The sequence below is a fragment of the Pyrus communis genome, chromosome 1, assembly GCF_963583255.1.
Source record: "Pyrus communis chromosome 1, drPyrComm1.1, whole genome shotgun sequence".
NCBI classification, from domain to species: Eukaryota; Viridiplantae; Streptophyta; class Magnoliopsida; order Rosales; family Rosaceae; genus Pyrus; species Pyrus communis.
The window spans coordinates 39945035-39963405 of NC_084803.1; the positions used below are offsets into that span (position 1 = coordinate 39945035).

The 18371-nt window shown below is 33.1% G+C and overlaps 1 protein-coding gene across 1 annotated transcript; it reads right to left on the bottom strand.

The window, feature by feature from the left end:
- Positions 1 to 1675: 1675 nt before the first annotated feature.
- Positions 1676 to 3144, bottom strand: LOC137718114 (ethylene-responsive transcription factor ERF021-like). The gene has a single exon (XM_068457623.1). The coding sequence runs from the start codon at positions 2801 to 2803 to the stop codon at positions 2261 to 2263; it is 543 nt and encodes a 180-aa protein (XP_068313724.1). The 5' UTR covers positions 2804 to 3144; the 3' UTR covers positions 1676 to 2260.
- Between the last annotated feature and the right edge of the window lie 15227 nt (positions 3145 to 18371).

Here is an 18371-nt window from a genome sequence, read left to right on the forward strand (position 1 = left end):
ATTGAATACACTAATCAAATTGTTGAGAAAGAGGAAGGTGGTGAAAGATACCATTATAATCAGGTGCTTCTTGCAGTTCTTTTTATTTTTTTTAATACATCGATATTTTTACACTAAGAAGAGGGAGAGTTCGGCTAAACCACACAATAGGAAACCTAATTTGGTATTGAATTCATCATCCACGAGATTCGAATCTAAGTCCTCTCACTTCCAAGTGAAGAGGAATACCAGCAGACCGCACTACTGAGTGGCTCTTGCAGTTCGTTTTAATGTAAACGTAAGTGATAAACTTTTTGTACACTTGCAGTATGGTTTAATGATTTTTTTTTTTTTACTTATAAGTAAGATGTGTAAGGTTCGAATATTGTAGATAGTGAGTTCGATAACATAAAGCACACCGATTGTGTCCCCAATTAAGTTTCAACTTTCAACCAACCATTGAAACCCAAATCAACCAAAAACCCTCAGACTTTGGAAAGCAAAAAAAAATCTCTCACATTCTCAAAGCTTGAAGCCAAAGCAATAATGTCCCTGAAGAGCAGAGCTTGTTCTTCAGTTGTCAAAGTTGACAAGGAGACGATATCCCTAGAGCTAGGACGGCCATCTGTTCGACGTGGATGGTGGTGGCCATGCAATCACAACTCATCGAGGACATGGCGGTTTACAACCGTTCCATTTGGACAGCGTAGCTGGTGACGTCTTCTCCAAGGTCCTCCAGTATTGGAGAGAGTAAAAGGCTGAGAACAACAAGACGGAGAGAAAGAAGTGGGTGGAGCGCTTCATGAAGCAGGTGGAACTAAAAATCAAGAACCTAGTGGATAAATTTGATCTGCCAAACTTTGGCTGACATGATCGAGGGCAAGACTTCTAACATCCCTAACGATTTCACCCCTGCGGGAGGAGGAACTTCTTAGGAATTAAACCCATGGGCATTAGAGGGTAAAGCTGTTTAGTACGAGGAATGTTCGGTGCCCGAATGAGTATCAAGTAACTTAGTAACATTCATCAATGCAACAGAGACAGAGAGAGCATCTGTCCAAGCGATATAAGCACAAGAGGTTTGATTTTTAAAACTGAGTTTGTCATGCATGTAAGTTGACTGAGAATGGTGTGACCCTTGATAAGTTTTTTAAGTACCACTACCCACTGAAATTCTCTGTTAGTTATCAACTTCTGATCAGGTTTGAATTAGTTCTTCTTGGTCTTCTTAGTCATAAGATTGACATGCCAATAAAGTCAACCAATGGGTTTTCTCTAAAAGTAATAGTGAAAAGCTGAACAGAATTTTATTTTAGGATGATGCTATTAGACATTCTCTAATACAGGTGATGCTCACACATGATATAGTAGAGCTCACATCTATTAGGAAAAGTGTCGATAGATGTGTTACTTTTATTTGTCCAAATAGTTTTGTTGTTTATTTTTGTTATATATTGAATAAACCACTCATTGGAAAAGGAAACAAAATGCATTTCATACTTAATTACCATTTCTTAACAATTTCATATTTGTCATCTCTCAGAAACAGGCATGGAAATTTGTACGTAGTTCTTCGTATATTCTTTTTTTTTTTTTTTTTTCTAAATGAAAAAAGATTAGGCAAGATTAACTCTTCAGCAATAGTCGCATGCGTAGTTCTTCATATGTTTAATAGTACTCATATACTTTAGTCGGAATTAATAAGTGATTGCCCACACAATACTATTACGTACACTAATCTCAATGACAAATTATTTCCATTACAACAAATAATGTAAAGACAATGAGAGCAAGAAAAAGAAATCACACGATCGAGTACACTCTTATAAGGCTAATTTAAAAAGTAGCCAAAGAGTTTGTGGTCCTTCATACAACACAAATCGATTCCACCTCACCTACTGCCACACCGGAACTACTTGATCAATCATCAGTGTCCCTCCAATCCAATTTTTAAATATTGGATCACCAAGAATGTCTCTTTCCATAGACAATTAAATTATTTAATCTGCTGATTTGATCAATCAATTCGAAACAAATTAAGCTCAAAGTTTATCAATCTCTTTTAATTGGTAGACTTGTCCCCCATCTCTTTTATTTTTATTTTTAATGAAGCTGTATCTGTTTGGAAGATTTATTTGAATATATAGCTCATATATTTTACTCAAATTAACTACGTCACACAATTTTATACTAAAAAAATTATAATTTTAGGAAATTTATATATATATATATATAGTTCATATTTTGTCATTGTACTACTACGTAAACGTTAATTACCTAATTAAGGATCCCAAAGAGAGTCATTCTGCATATCCTCCCACTGATTCTCAAAAACGTCATTAGAGAACATCGTAGGCTCTGCCATTTGCATCCACATTTTGGGCGAGTCCAAGGGAGATTCGTTAATTGCCTGGATTTGACTCGGCGACAGCCTCACCCTGACCTGCCCGACGTTTGAGCTGGAGCCCCCAACCTCATGACCTTCAGCCGCACCACCACCACCACCACCACTACCTCTCAGCATCAAGGCTGCTTCATGTGCTGCCATGCGTATGTCATCAGAGGTGGAACTGGCAGGGCGAGGCAAGCTGTTGACAAGTTCAGGGAAGTTGAGCCTCGCTTCGCGACCCCGGAAATGTAACGCGGCCACATCATACGCTGCGGCCGCCATCTCTGGAGTCTCGAAGCTGCCTAACCAAATTCGGGTTTTGGTTCCAGGCTCGCGGATTTCCGACACCCATTTGCCCCATTTTCTCTTGCGCACGCCTCTGTAGGCCGAAGAGGCAGGGCCATAGGCATTGCTAGAATTGGCGGGATCCCCCATGCATGCAGAGAAATGTGAGCAAAAATGCTAGAATTGGTGTGCGTGTTTGCAGAATAATAAACTTTGAAGCAATGGTAGAACGATTATAAAACAAATTTGGTTGGTGAAAGTGTCGTCCAGTTGATTGGTATTTATAGATATGAATGTCTTGTGATTTTGGTATGATACGTGGTCGCATAACATGAAAGGAAGTGAGCTTCCAAGCAGTTGCCTTGCCCAGGTGCATGCTCGCAATATTATCTTCTTTTCTATTTGTTGAAGGATCTAAAACAAAATAATTAAAATTAAATTGAAATATAAAAAATTGGAGACGAAAGATCAGGCAATCAATGATGAAATATAAAAAATTGGAGATGAAAGTTCAGGCAATCTATGATGAATCAAAAGATTGACAAGTATTGGAGGAATATTTTAAGCCAAAAATCTGTGAGGACTGGTGCAGTTAACCCAAGTAATTAATCAATAAATAGTATGTAAACTGTTGAGGACGCGGTTTAAACCCAGGTGGCATGAACTATATCCATTCTTCTTCTTTTTCTAATTTTTTTGGTTGAAGCATGAAATCCATTCGAAGTCCGGACCCACTGAATATCCATTCTCATATAGAGCTCACCAGCATCAGCATTGCGAATCTGAGATAAGCGTACAACCTTTCGTTGTTTTGTTTATTTTTCTTCGCAATAGGGCCCATGTTTTGTGTAACGTAAAAAATTAGAAACTTGTCTAAGGGTTCTGAAAATATGACTTTAGCCCCTAAAATTTAATTTTCTTCACGTAATGCCCGACATAAGTTTTTTACTCGAATGAAACCCTTCGGCTAAATTCCACATCAGCAAATTCATTAATTATGTTTGGCTTCACACATTTAAAACTTGTCAAATGCCTAAAATACCCCTATTGGAATTTTTTTGGCTTAAATATCAAAATGGTCCATGTGTTATAGTCATATGGCCAATTTAGTTCTCGTGTTTTCGACTTGGCTAATTTAGTCCTCGTGTTTTTCTCTGTTAGCCAATTAAGGACATTTCATTCAATCTCTTTTTAAAAATTCATAAGAAAAATCATATGAAAAATAATTACCCTTTCTCTTTACATAAAAATGCAAATCAATGAGAAATAACACATATAAGAAATAAAACTTCCAATCTGAAAAATGATTATGGTTGTGACATAGAAAAGAGAGGGGGTAATGTTAGGGAGGAGGTCAAAGAGTTGGAAGGAGAGTCATTTTTCTTTTAATTTTTAATTTTATTTCATTTTAAATATTTAAATCAAATAAATTATACTTTTATAAATATGTTTATTATAAATTATAAAAAAAATTTACAAAAATTAGATGAAAATGTCCTTAATTGGCTAACAAAGATAAACACAAGGACTAAATTGGCCAAATTGAAAGCATAAAGACTAAATTGCCCTAATGACTAAAATAAACGGACCATTTTAACGTATAACCCTATTTGAATGTTTGATGTACATAATTAATGCCATGCGTAAGAGAGATCCTTATATGTATATTCCCATCCCTACCTAGCACGAGGCCTTTTGGGAGCTCACTGGCTTCGGGTTCCATAGGAACTCCGAAGTTAAGCAAGAAGAGGGCTAGAGCAATCCCATGATGGGTGACCCACTGGGAAGTTGCTCGTGAGTTCCCAAAAACAAAACCGTGAGGGAATGGTAAGCCCAAAGCGGACAATATCGTGCTACGGTGGTGGAGCGGGCCCGGGAAGTGATCCGTCCCGGGCCGGGATGTGACATTAATGTTATAAATTCATTGCCTAATATATTATAACATAAAACATGTCTAATATATATATGTTATTATACATGCTTAATTAAGTCAATAAAATTATATTTTACATGTTAATGTAAGTAAATTTTTTCACACATACATATATATTAAAAAATGCCTAATATATATAAAATTCATGCAAAATAATTTGCCTAAAAAAATAATGTTATTTGAATCAAATAGTGCACCTACTATTAATCTCTCATGATTTTGAGTTGCATACTTTCATACTAACCTATATAGTCCCATTAGTTACGTTTCTGATCCATATATAGTCCCATGAATTACGATTGTGATCCTATGAACCATCAGATTTCAAACAAATCACTGAAGTCTGACGTCGTCCAAATAACAATTTGAAAATCCAAAAATTTAACTCACATAAGATTGAATCTCACCCATCATTTCCTCCATTCATTTTAAATCTTAAGAAAAGATAATCAAATTCATATCTAGCTTCATCATTAATTAAAAGGTGACAAACTCCTTATTGTGCATTTCACTTATCTCCTTATTGTGCATCACACTTTAAGGCTTTGTTATTATTTGAGAGCTTTGAGGTGAGACCAAAGATCATATTGATTAACATGAGATAACTAGTGATGCCTCAGGTCTAAGAACTATGGTTCATATTTCAAACAAATCACTGAAGTCTAACGTCGTCCAAATAACAATTTGAAAATCCAAAAATTTAATTGACATAAGATTGAATCTCACCAATCATTTCCTCTATTCATTTTAAATCTTAAGAAAAGATAATCAAATTCATATCTAGCTTCATCATTAACTAAAAGGTGACAAATTCCTTATTGTACATTTCACTTATCTCCATATTAACACATGATCCCGAACCTCACACTTTAAGGCTCTGTTATTATTTGAGAGCTTTGAGGTGAGACCAAAGATCATATTCATTAACATGAGATAACCAGTGATGCCTCAGGTCTGAGAACTAGTTGCATTTATAACTCAGAAGTATGATATGATTAACAAATAGGTAATCTTCCATTTGTACACTTCCATGGTTGGTCAATGTTCAGTAAACTCAATCTCATAAATGAGCACCTTTAAGTCTATTCCATGTCACTACATGCTTAGTGTAAGACTTATTATTGAATATGATATAAACAGGCATTTGCAAATATTCAACAATCCACTCGATCACCCTATGGCTAGGAACATAATTTAGGATGTAAGATTCATAGGATACGTATCTCAAGATTGGAACTTCTTAAATTTATCCCTACAACTTAAGATATTCCTAGGATTCATCCTAATCAATAACAAACCTTCCTAATTAGCTATTAAGTGACTTGCCCGAGTGACGATTGTTCTCACTTGCCCTTGTCATCAATGACCCAACATTGGATTGCCACGAATAAAAAATTACGTGTTGCCATGACAATTTCTTTTCGAGCATACTCCAAAAAGACGTAACATTCTAAGTTACGGAGAACCAATTCTTTGTGAACAAAACCTAGACATAATGGTCCTTACAATCATGGTCCGTGCATAGGTTATGATCGCCGATGTTGTAAGGTGTCATCCCTAAACGGAATTCTTGATTGGTGCCATTTATCATGTTTCTGATAGTCAACCATTGTTGGCTAAATGAGCATGATAATGTGAGTTCAAACCAACCACTTAAGAAACGCCACACATAACCTAATGAAACACCTTTAAGTTCATGTTTGGCTTTATATAAAGGCATGCTCATACATAGTGAAAGATAAATATTCCTCAGTCAAGATACTCATAACTTAAGATTCATTTTTCTACAGTTAGGTCTAACTTAGGCATCAAAGAGCTTTTGGCTCACACCACACTAGCGTACATGTGACGAGATCCCACTTGTTTTTCTTTTCTTGGTTGCAAGTTCGATCCTCACTTTTAAGAAAACTCTCTTTGTCAACTAAAGAGAATAAAATAACTATAATGTCCTTAGTACTCTAAATCAATTTAAATATAAATTTTATAATTAAGGGTGATATACCCTCTTCCTCTCTCCAGCCTGACTCCCCTCTCCTTATCTCTCTATTTTGTATAATAAATACAAACTATAATATCATATTCCAGGATCCTTGGAAGAATGTAAATCTTTTGTAGTCAAGAAAGTAAAATTCTGTATTGGTTAATAAATAAATAAAAGAATGTTTTGGACCGGGAAAAAAAAATTCTGTTTCGTGCGTATGCACGTGATCTTTAAACTATAGTTAACATTAAAAATGATAAATGTGGTGTTTCATGGGTTTCTAGAGCACAATACTTGGTTACTCAAAGATAAGTAGGAGTTTCTACTCAAAATTTCTCAAAATTGTTTGTTGTCAATTTATAGAACTTCGTGTTTATAATCAAAACCGTTCATATTATAAATTACTATATAAAGATTGTCTATGCAAAAAATCAATTAAAACTAAGATCGTTTAGTCATCAAACTATTAAAAAACAAATGAACGGTATTGGTGAAAGCATTATGAACCGTCTATGTATTTGCTATAATAGATTGACTAAACGACCTTAGTTTTAACTTTTTTTTTTGCAGAGATGATCTTTACAATGTGATTCATAGTATGAACGGTTATGATTATAAGCACAAAGCACCGGGATTAAAACACTAAGAATTTTCAGTAGGAATTCCTACTCATCTTTGAGTAGCCAAGTATTGTTCGTTTGTAAAAGTGATTTCATCGAAGGGTATGGAATTAAATAATCTAATTCCACAAATCAGGAATAGCCTAGATCGATGCAAAATATTTGTTGTGTGCTTTCATTTTAATCTTTTTTTAATTAAACAAAAATAGTACAGTGCTACAAAGTATGAGATACGCTGATTTATTTTAATTATTATATTTTAAACAAAAATTAACGGCTAAAACCTGAAGTATGAGATACTCCAAAGTACAGTAGAAAATCTAATGAACAAAATACTATTTTTCCATTTAATATCAACTATGAACCATGTCTACATATGAGGAGTACCAAAATATATCACTAGATATCGATAGTATTTATAACGCATTATTTTTAGGAATAAATCCAGAATATACTTGTAATCATTTATTTCTTATAGTTTGAGTCCGGCTAAGCGATCGAGGACTGTGTGTTTTTATTTGCTCTGCTTATTTGATGGAGTAGCACACTTTAGTTGTCTCTTTTCTCATTCCTTTTTTAGAACCTCTTCGTTCGAAGTTGGTTGGTTCCAACTGTTTTTTAATATTTTAGAAAATTAAGTAGACTTTTTTCAATCAATGTATGAACCCTAAACCACAAATTACAGTATATGTTCTCCTAATCTAAACAACCAAAGTTTCATATATTTTATACCACACGAAAGATCTAGTAGAAGCTAGCTAGGGTCCACTTAGTGTGATATTTCTAACGTCCTTTAGTTAGTGACTAATACAGAAATCAGTCCTAACAAGAAGTGGGTTTTAATTGGTAACAGCTCAAGGGCATATATATCCAAATGAGACCATGCATACATCAGTCGATAGGTCTTTGTTTAGAGTGAAACAGCTGGATCATGCTAAGCATCCAATTACCTCAATAATTATATTAGCCAAGCCAGAGTCGAGAGCAATGCTTCTACCCTTAATTTATTCTGAATTTGTTTATTAATAAAGTACGTTGACATAATCCTAGGTTTAAATAATCAGCGCTGCGAATGAGTATATCTTATCTGAATATTTGTCATGAATTGATACGTACATCAATACGATCTCCGCGTGCACTGGAGGTGTTGCATGTTTGACCGGTGAAGTAAACTGAGACAAAACTTGCATGTATGTTTATATATAAATATATATATATATATAGAAGAAATTAGGATGCAATCCCCAACCACCAATATCCTTTTACTAGTAGAAAAAACAGATTGCGCAACGAAGAGTATTTCGTCGCGCAAGATGTACTTGAGCGATGAAAAATATACTTCGTTGCGCAAAATAGAAAAGATAGGAGACAAAAAAAAAAAAAAAATTGCATGACGAAGATATTCATCGCGCAATAGCACTTTGCGCGACGAATAATTGTTGGCGTCACGTAAAGTCAAAAAGAAAACGCGGGGTAATTTTGTTTGGCACGAAAAACTTGCGCGACCAATGATTCGTCACACAAGTTCCTATTAGTTTTGACCATTTACTACTGGTGAATCCGAGGAATCAATACCGTATTTAATATAGGTGTTTGCGTGACAAAGGCTTCGTCGTGCAAAGGTGCTAACCTTCTAATAAATATGCGCTTCTGCTGTCCTGATTCTTCACAATTCTATTATCCTTATTCTTTAAAATTTTGTTCGTGCTGGGATGGCAGATAAAAACAAGGATGAGAGTGTACGCGAAACCAACCCACCTGATTTAAGGGAACATTTTGAGCTTGCGCATGCGATCGCTGTAGTCATGGGGAATAATTATCCCACTGTTGAGTGACGTTCTTGGGAAGATGTGCCCGGGAGTATGAAGAAGGCTGTGATGGATGAACTATTATTGTTGATGGAGTAATAATTAAGTTTGTGAAATTTTTAGTTATATGTTGGAATTAATGATTTGCATATATGTGCAACAGTGTAAGTATACTCTTGATGATGATACGAACGAACAATTGATGAAGTTGATGGATAACATGTTGGAGGGAGGTTACAATCGATGGCGTTATGAAGTCTTGCGGAATGGACCCGAACCATCCAAATAGTAGTTTTAAATTTATGTTTTGTATGACAATATTTAAATTTGAGGTTTTTTTTATAAGTTATGTATTGCGGAATGGACCTAAACCCTAATGTAAACACCCTATCCTCAATTTATGTGTGTTTTCAATCTTCAATGAATATTGTACTTATGCTGAAAATAATTGTATGGATTAAGGCATTAATTATATATAGAATAAATATTTAACATATTAATTATTTATAAAATAATATTTCAGGTAATAATTATTTATACAATAAATATTTAAAGTATTAATTATTTTTAGAATAAATATTTAAGGTATTAAATATTTTCTGAATATTTGTTTGTAATTATAATGTTTACGTAAAGATAGATATCTATGTTTACCTAAACTTTATAATTACAATTATTTTATTCGTCGCATAAGACATCTTTGCGCGACGAATCCATGTGTTTGTCACGCAAAGCACGGTCAGACTGCATTCAAACCTTCCAATTTATTGTGCATTTATGACACATTTTGCGTGACGAACTTGGAGATTTGTGCGACGAATATGTATGTCACGCAAATGTGTCCTAGTGTATATAAACACAGTTTCAAAGCCCTAGTTTTGAAAAAATTTTGTTTAAAAAAAGAATGGCCGATTCTGGAGAAGGTTCTAGCAAAAAGAAACTTGCAGTGCGATTAGAGAGGTATCGATAGAAGCAAGTGCCGTACTTTGAAGGCAAAAGTTTGGCTGAGGCATACGTCGAATTTAAGTATGACATTGGGAATTTGGTGCAGATGGATTGTTCTACAGAGTTTGAATCTTGGAAAAAGGTCCTTGAGAAGTTGAAGAAGTCCATGTTGGGAGAGTTAATCAGTAAGTTTGTGGTAAATAATGAACAATTATTTTTGTTAAAACGTAATATTTTTTAAATTACTAATTTGTTATTGGCATTAATGTAGGTTCATTGGGATGTTGATGAAACTGATGAGAAGCAACAGATTTATGTGGATGGGCTTTCCAAGCAGAGTTTCCGGCAGTGGAAGTTTGATGTGTTGCGGGCGAGGGAGGATTGAAGTTGATGAGGGTGGTTATTGTTGTTGGTTTATTTTATTTTATTTTATTTTATATTTTTAAATAAGATTTGTGGACTTTATATTTAATTTAATGAATAAATATATGTTATGTGGATGAGTATTAATATTTGCATTAATTATAATTTCTATTTGGGATAGTAAATTAGTTTTGTTAATTAATTTAATGTTTAATTAGGTTTGAGTTTTTGATTTATAATAAAATAAAAATTTACAATACATACAAATAAAAAAGGAAAACGTAAAAAAATAAAATATATGCATTGTGTGATGATACATTCTTACATTTGCATGACAAAATATGTGCGACGATTTTCTAGTCGCCATAGTTTTTGTGCGACCTAAGAATGCTTTGCGCGACAAAATCTCCCTCGTCATGCAAACTATTTAATTTAGTAGTGTTATTGATTTTAAATTTTTTATCAAAGTCCTTCTACTTTATACACATCAGCATATTTATATTTAAAACTTTATGCCACCCATAAATGTAATTAATTCATTTCCTTTCAAAATTTCATAAGATTATTGAGAACCAATCAATTCCTACATAGTCGGCAAAACAAAATATGTTTTGGTACATAGCTTTTTATTTCGTTTATATCTTAGTTTGAATTCAACTTATTTCTTTAACAAGTGCATGTGAATTTAAATGTACCCATTGATGCATTTGAGATATTTGCACCCATAAACATGTTATGGTTTTTCTGGACTTGTTACATATACAATTTTTATAACGTGTATATTTGAGTTCCACATTACAATTGATACATTCTTTCTCACAATTCCTTTGTTGGGGTACAATTACAGTGGGTACATATAAATATGAGATAATATTATGGATGGGTACAAAGATGAACACAAAAGGCAGGTTTAATTTGCACTTTGTGGGTAGAAAGACAAAAGAAAATTTTGGTTCATGGGTACAAAGATTGAAACATAAACAATTGTACCGCAAATATGCTGCAATTAACGGTGTTATGATTTTGTGCTCTACAACTTTTGGATTGCTTGGGTGATTTTACAGAAGAAAATTGTGTGTGGGTTCTAGTTGGCTAGGTTGTACTCACCAGTAAGCAGTGCAGATTATTTCAAATTTGAAAATCAAATTAAACTGATTTTTGGTGTGCCTGATATCACTGATATGTGATATAAATTTGGGATAATTTGGAGGTTAATTAGATTGGATAATTTGGAGGTCTCTGTGGAAAGGTTAGTAATTTAAGGTGCATATATGTTCATCGTTAAGGTGAGCTAGTAGAATGTAATTTATCACAAGGTAATAAATGGAGGACTTGAATCAAAAATTTTAAACTAATCAGATGTGAGTCTATAATATATGATCAAAAGGGACCGGAAACTAAGTGTCCCACACACGCACACACGCACACACACATATATGAATGAATACGTGATACCATTTTCTTAACACAAATTTTGACATATATTTTTGTGGAATCTATTCCTTAATGTATTTAAACGATCTGAAATGTTTATCTTTTATAACATCATTCTTAAATCATTTTTACAAAGAAATCGTAAACCCTTAATCCAACGATGATATATTTTAGATTTATATGTTTTTAATAGATATGTTATTTGAGAGAAGATTTAAAAGATAAAATGTTCAAATCTTAGAAATATATTATAAAATATACCCCACCAAAAACTTGTGTGAAAAATTGTCATGTCCATCCCATATATATATATATATATATATATATATTATTGAAATGATTAGTTCTTTCTAGTTTTCCTTCCTTTAATCCTGTAGTTTCCAAGGTTTTCTAAATCATTCACGTTATTATTACTCGATGTGAAAGCAGATGGTTTGGTTTTAGATTGGACCACAGGTTCCAAAAACACTGTAAATCTCTAAATTAACACCATACTTGTGTACCCCGAAATTAAAAACATGCATTTTCCTAAAAAGTGCAATTTAATTTTGTTCAGTTCTTAACTAATCTAATATACTGTCATAGCCAATTAGTATAACTCACAGTTGTTTCAAACTTTCAAGTTAAGCAAAAGAGAAATACAGTAACCTTTGCATTTGTATTTTGGACTTTTCACTTCTTCAAATAACACGTGTCATTTTTTTACACAAGAAACAAGAATTTTAATATCTTTGTAATTATATTCTATTTTTCATCTTTAATTGCCAACAAAAACATTAAAATTCTTTGTTAGTAAAAATCGCGCGTGGTACGACTTAATTGGAGTACTTTTTTGTGCTTAAAATAAGTTAAACATTTACTTCTTGTTAAAACCGACAGACTAAAGCCAATGTAAAGTTAGTGTTTCAATCACAAAATCTAATATCATCGTTTTGGATCTTTTGATTCACTGAATAAAGAACAAGAGCTTTTATTGATAAATAAAAACAAAAATAAAATAAGACCAAGAGCCTTTTGTTTCTCCTTATTTTTGTTTTTATGTCTCTTGTCTACCACCGACAACTTTTGTTAGTATGCGTAACGATGGGGGTTATGAATTCCCCTAGAATATTAGGTTTTTTTTTTAAGAAAAATTAATGAAAAATATCTGAAAATTTTAAGTTTTAACAATAAAGACAAAATAAAGGGTAAAGTAAATAGTACTATGATTGACTTTTTAGTGTACAAATGTGATTTTTTATTAAAGTGAACAGTACCAGGAACTTTTTGTTAAAGTTCCTTTTTTTTTAAAGGTGATGTTAGGGTGACTAAAGTTGTAGAAATTTTATTGAAAATTAAAGGACATGGAAGTTAATATTGGTTTATTACTTGAACGTTGATAAATGGGTAATTCCTATTGGTTACACATTATTTAGTTTGCAAATTTAGTCTCTCTATTATTACTCTTTTTTAAAAAACCTTAATTCTACCAAGAACTGTTCTAAACATTGAAGTCCAATTCTAATTGGTTTATATAGTGGGTGGGGCTGTGGAGGCTTTGGTTCTTTGTAAATTGATACATCGCAATGCTCTCAGATTTAGGTTTTGGTTCGGGTGCTCTTTTTATGTTGGGGCAAAGGAGCGGTGGCAAATGAGGCGGCGGTCGTTTGGCTACTGGAGATTAGGGTTTTTGCTGTTGTTTTTTTTTTATTGGTGCCTACATGCCTAAAATTGTATAGGCCTCCCTTTATGTCTTGGGTTGCAGCTCTACTTCGCTTGGGTCTGTTTTATCTTCTATGTCTTGCTTTGTTTTAAGTAAGGTTTTGTGTTTTGTTTGGACTTAGGCCTAGTAATGAAGTTCTATTTTGACCAACAACAATAACAACAACAACAACAACAAAAATAAAACCTTATCCCACTAAGTGAGGTCATATATATGAATCCTAGAACATCATTGCGTTCAGTTTTGTGTCATGTCTTCTATTAGATCCAAGTAGTCCAATTTTTTTTTTAGAGTCTCTTTTCAAGTCTTCCTCTACCCCCTTTGGCCCTAGACCTATGTCTTGTACTTGTATCTTCTAACCAGAGCATCTGTAGGTCTTCGTTTCACATGTCCAAACTACCTTAACCTATCCTCTCATCTTATCTTCAATTTCGGGGCTGCTCCTAATTTCCCTCATATATCCTCATCCCTAATCTTGTCCTTTCTCATGTATCCAGAATAAATTAAGGTAAGAGTTTTAATTAGTTAGCTATTCATTGTGCCACAAGAAAGAGTGAAACCCATAGTACTTCCTACTGCTTAAGGGGTTCCTGCATGGAAGACAATTCCCATCGGTTTAGCATTCTAGCTATAGGCTCATTACAACTTCTAGAATCCGTTAGTGGGTAGGACTCTAGGGACGTGATGCAGATATAAGTTTGAGGTCCTTGTGAACACTGCTAACATACCACAACTCTAGAACTCCCCACCAGTTCGTTGTAAAAGGAGCATAATTCCATAAAGTACTTCAAGCTATTCCATCCTAGAGTTTGATCATCCAATAATTCACCATGTCGTCTTCTTCAAGTGTATAAAGCTTATGTGTTTTGAGTGCATGAATTGATAAAGTTTAAAAAAGTGATTTAGCAACATAGGGATTAAACTTTTTACTTCTTTCAGATGAGGGTCAAATACTTTTAATTTAATTCTGGTAGGGTAAATTACATTTTACCCTAGTAGGTTTAGGGTTGGTTGCAATTTTATACAACATTTTAAAAACATTTCAATCTCGTACATTTACTTATCATTTATTTTAATTTCATGCATCCGTTAAAAAATTCGTTAAGTAAACTATTAAATGATGACGTGGCAAATATGAGATCAACATTTGTACTAACGTGGCTGCTAACTTTACAACATGTAAATCAAAATTATTATTGAATAAAAATCCAAAATTTTCACTAAACAAATTAAAAATATACAAGAAGCCCACATCTTTTTCTCCCAATCTTTCTTCTCCCAATCTTTCTTCTCCAGCAATCTCCTCCAATGAACGTAGATGCTAGTTTTCAGACTCACAACCAGAAGTCTGTAACCACGAAAACCCACAACCCAAGAAAAAATCACAACCTGATTCGCACCATCAGCTCGGTGCATTTTTCACGTCGATGTCGATTCACGCCAACGCTTTTTTTCAGAGGAGACGCAGTGGAGCAAGGGTGAGAGCGACTCGATGAACCTCAAGCTTTTCCGGCAAACGTGGTGTTCATCGCCATTCTAAAGGGGGTAAACCTCAATCAGACTCCAGTTCGTCAGGAAAGGTGCGAGGGAGATGAGATTGGTCAGCACCCTTTAGGAGATCCTCGTCACCGCCCGGTAGGAGGTCCTTTTTCCTTTTTTTTTCCCCTATTTTCTCAGTTGTTTTTTTTTTTTTTTTTTTTTTTTTTTTGCTAATTCATTTTTAAACTTATATGTGGGTACTTTTTTTTATTTATTTGAGAATGTATCCATGTCAAGTTTAATCAAAGAAATTCACTAATGTTATTAAGCCTAATATCTATTATTTTTTGTGTGGTTTTGAAGAATGTACCTATATTTTGGTACAATAATTTTCTTTTAAATTTTAATGAATGTACCCACGTTTATATACATACATACATACACACACAACACATATTGGAGAGTATAATTTATATTTTAATAATTTTAATCCACAAATTATGGGGTTTTTATTTAAAATCTCATTAATATAAACAACTAAAAATTTTAATTTTTAATTTAAAAAAATATAGTAACCTACATAGAAATATATTATCACATTAATTTTAAGGACTTCAATTAAAAATTGAAAACCAATAAGATTTCAGTTAAAAAAATATTGATAGTTATGTACCGTATCCAAAGTGTCCCTATATTTAATTAGAGTTGAGAATGTACATACATACATACATACATACATACATATATATATATATATATATATATATATTATATTACAAATATGATCAATTGTCAATCTTGAAATACCGACCCGAGGTCAAGCCTATTTTGAGTTGTATGTAAACTTTTTGAGCTGCTTATGAGCTTTATAATACCAACCAAATTAGGCTTGGCTTGATTCTTTCTCGAGCTAAGGTTCGACGAGCCAAACACGAGCCAAACCCAGTGCAAGCTTGAGCTGTAATTTACAGTCCTAACGCTAGCACTCTCATGTTTGTATAGGAATCTCATTCATGAATTTAATAAGTTGAATTCAGGAATAGAAATTACATTCGTAAAACTCAATTTAAAAAAAAAAAAAAAAAAACTATAAAAATCGATATCAAACTCAATTTTTCGGTTTAATATGGAAGGCTTTACAACTCATATTTTTTTGTGGTCAATTTACAACTCATATTGAGTCACAACAAACAAGAGGTTGAAAGTGTCATTCTATTTAAATATAGCTCTTGGAATTTTTAGTATAAAAAGTCAAATTATCATCACGTTTTACCAAGTTATTTTCTTTTAGGAAAACGATAGAAATTTTATTCATATTGAAAAGTTATTACAGAGAGATGAGAGCCGATCAGGACAATAAACAATCCTCAAAAGTAAATCAAGAATAATACATGGAGGAGACTCTAACAACTCACAAAAATGACTAACAATAAGACCGAAGTGAGCGAGCCGATGCCCTTGATGACGAATATGGGTAAAAGTAGCCTTAATGACTGTCTGGAATTAGCACTTTGATATCCTCCACAGCTTGCCCAATTAAAGTCAAGTTGATCAAAGGATTCTACAACGCTTTTACAATCTGAAGCGAATCACTGTCGAAATGAATTTTTTCGAAATCCCTTGCAATCGCCCAAACCAAACAAACTCTAACCTTCATAGCCTCCACTTGAAGAAAGTTCGGATCCTCGCTAGATCTTCTTTGTGAGGATCTCGGGGATTTATGAATTGTGTCCGTTTATCGTACATCGTACGGTCAGAAATTATTTTAAATATTTTTATTTAAAAATAAATGTAAACAATACTTGAAAAAAACTGACCACATAATATAGGATAAACGAACATAATTCACAAATTTTCAGAATCTGCACAAAAAAGACACGGAAAAGATTCTGCTGGGCCTGAAGAGAGGAGAAAACATCACGGAAGTTGACAACACGTGGATCATGTGACGAGGGTGCTTAATCGATCCACATCAAGAAATATTATTATATGTTAATCATAATGAATCCATTAATTGGATTAGGACATTTAAATTATCAAGGTCATATCAAACGCAAAGCGGAAAACAGCTGCAACACAATAGAGTACTTCGAAGTTGCGTATATGATTAAATACTTAAAAACGACCTTATTTTACCCTTGACTCAAATTTAATAACAATTGATCGATCGACAAGTGTTTTTATTTTGGTCGCATGCTTTGCAAGTTTTCACATTTCAAATTTACGATCTCTCTTGAATTTTGGGGGACAAAAGGTCAAGTGCCGGTGGTTTAAGTCAGATTCTACTCTTTGACTAGAGTCAAACACAAATTGATTGAGACATAAGCTTTGCCTAGGTATGAGGATCCTCTCTGGATAATTTTTGTAGGAATTATAGGAATCTTTACATCATGATCATTTATTGTATATCGTACGATCAATTTTTGTTAGGTGCTATTTGTTTAATTTAAATAAAAAATTTAAAATAATTTCTGACTGTACGATATACGATAAACGGTTAGAATGTGAGAATCTTTAGAATCTTCACAATTTGGATTAGAATGGATCCAAATCGAAAGCACTAAAGAATGTAGAAAATTTACAGTGCTATATAGACATACAAATTTACTTATTAGGAACATTTATAATGGTATAGACAAATAAATAAATAAAATTGTACTATAAAAGCTGTAATATGCTGCTTACTTAATTGTCTCATAAAAATAATTTTGAACTCCGAGGGATTAGACAAACTAAGTTGACAAAATTATATTTTATACTTTGATCCAGGTCCAAAATTTTAATTTGAATATTTAAATATAAAAATCGAACAACTTTCTTGAAAAATAGTTAAATGAAAATTTATATGATATCATAGATGATACCTACACTATAAGCTGGCAAAATATATATAACATGTGAAAGAGTTATATATGAAAATAAATAAAACTTCATCTGCCGATCATCTATGAAAATATTCGAAGATATTTTATCTTCCATTTATAAATCCATACAAGTATATATGATGACATATAAATAAACAAGAATGCCAAGATAACTACAAACTAAAGGACTACATTGTGCAACTTTTTTCTCATACTAAACTATAAACTATATTTATAAAAGCATGACCCCTAATCCTAATGGTCCAAGCCCAAAATCTAAACAATAAAATAAGGGAAACTTTGGTTTCGCTCCTAATTAACTAAAATCTTAGATTGAACTTTATTAATTTAAATATTCGGTTGGACCGGTAGTTTGTAAAACTTAACCACCTGTCTTTTATAGACACTTGCTACGTTATGAGTTAGTGAGAGCATTTCTAATGAGGGGTTCTATATTAGGCTAGAAAAGTGGTAGATATAGCCCAATTTAAAGCTCTGAGGAATCTCTGGACTCTAAAAAAGAATCTCTCCCAATAAGGGGCAATGTACCTTTCGAGTTTTATATGGGGCTATATATTTATTTATGTAG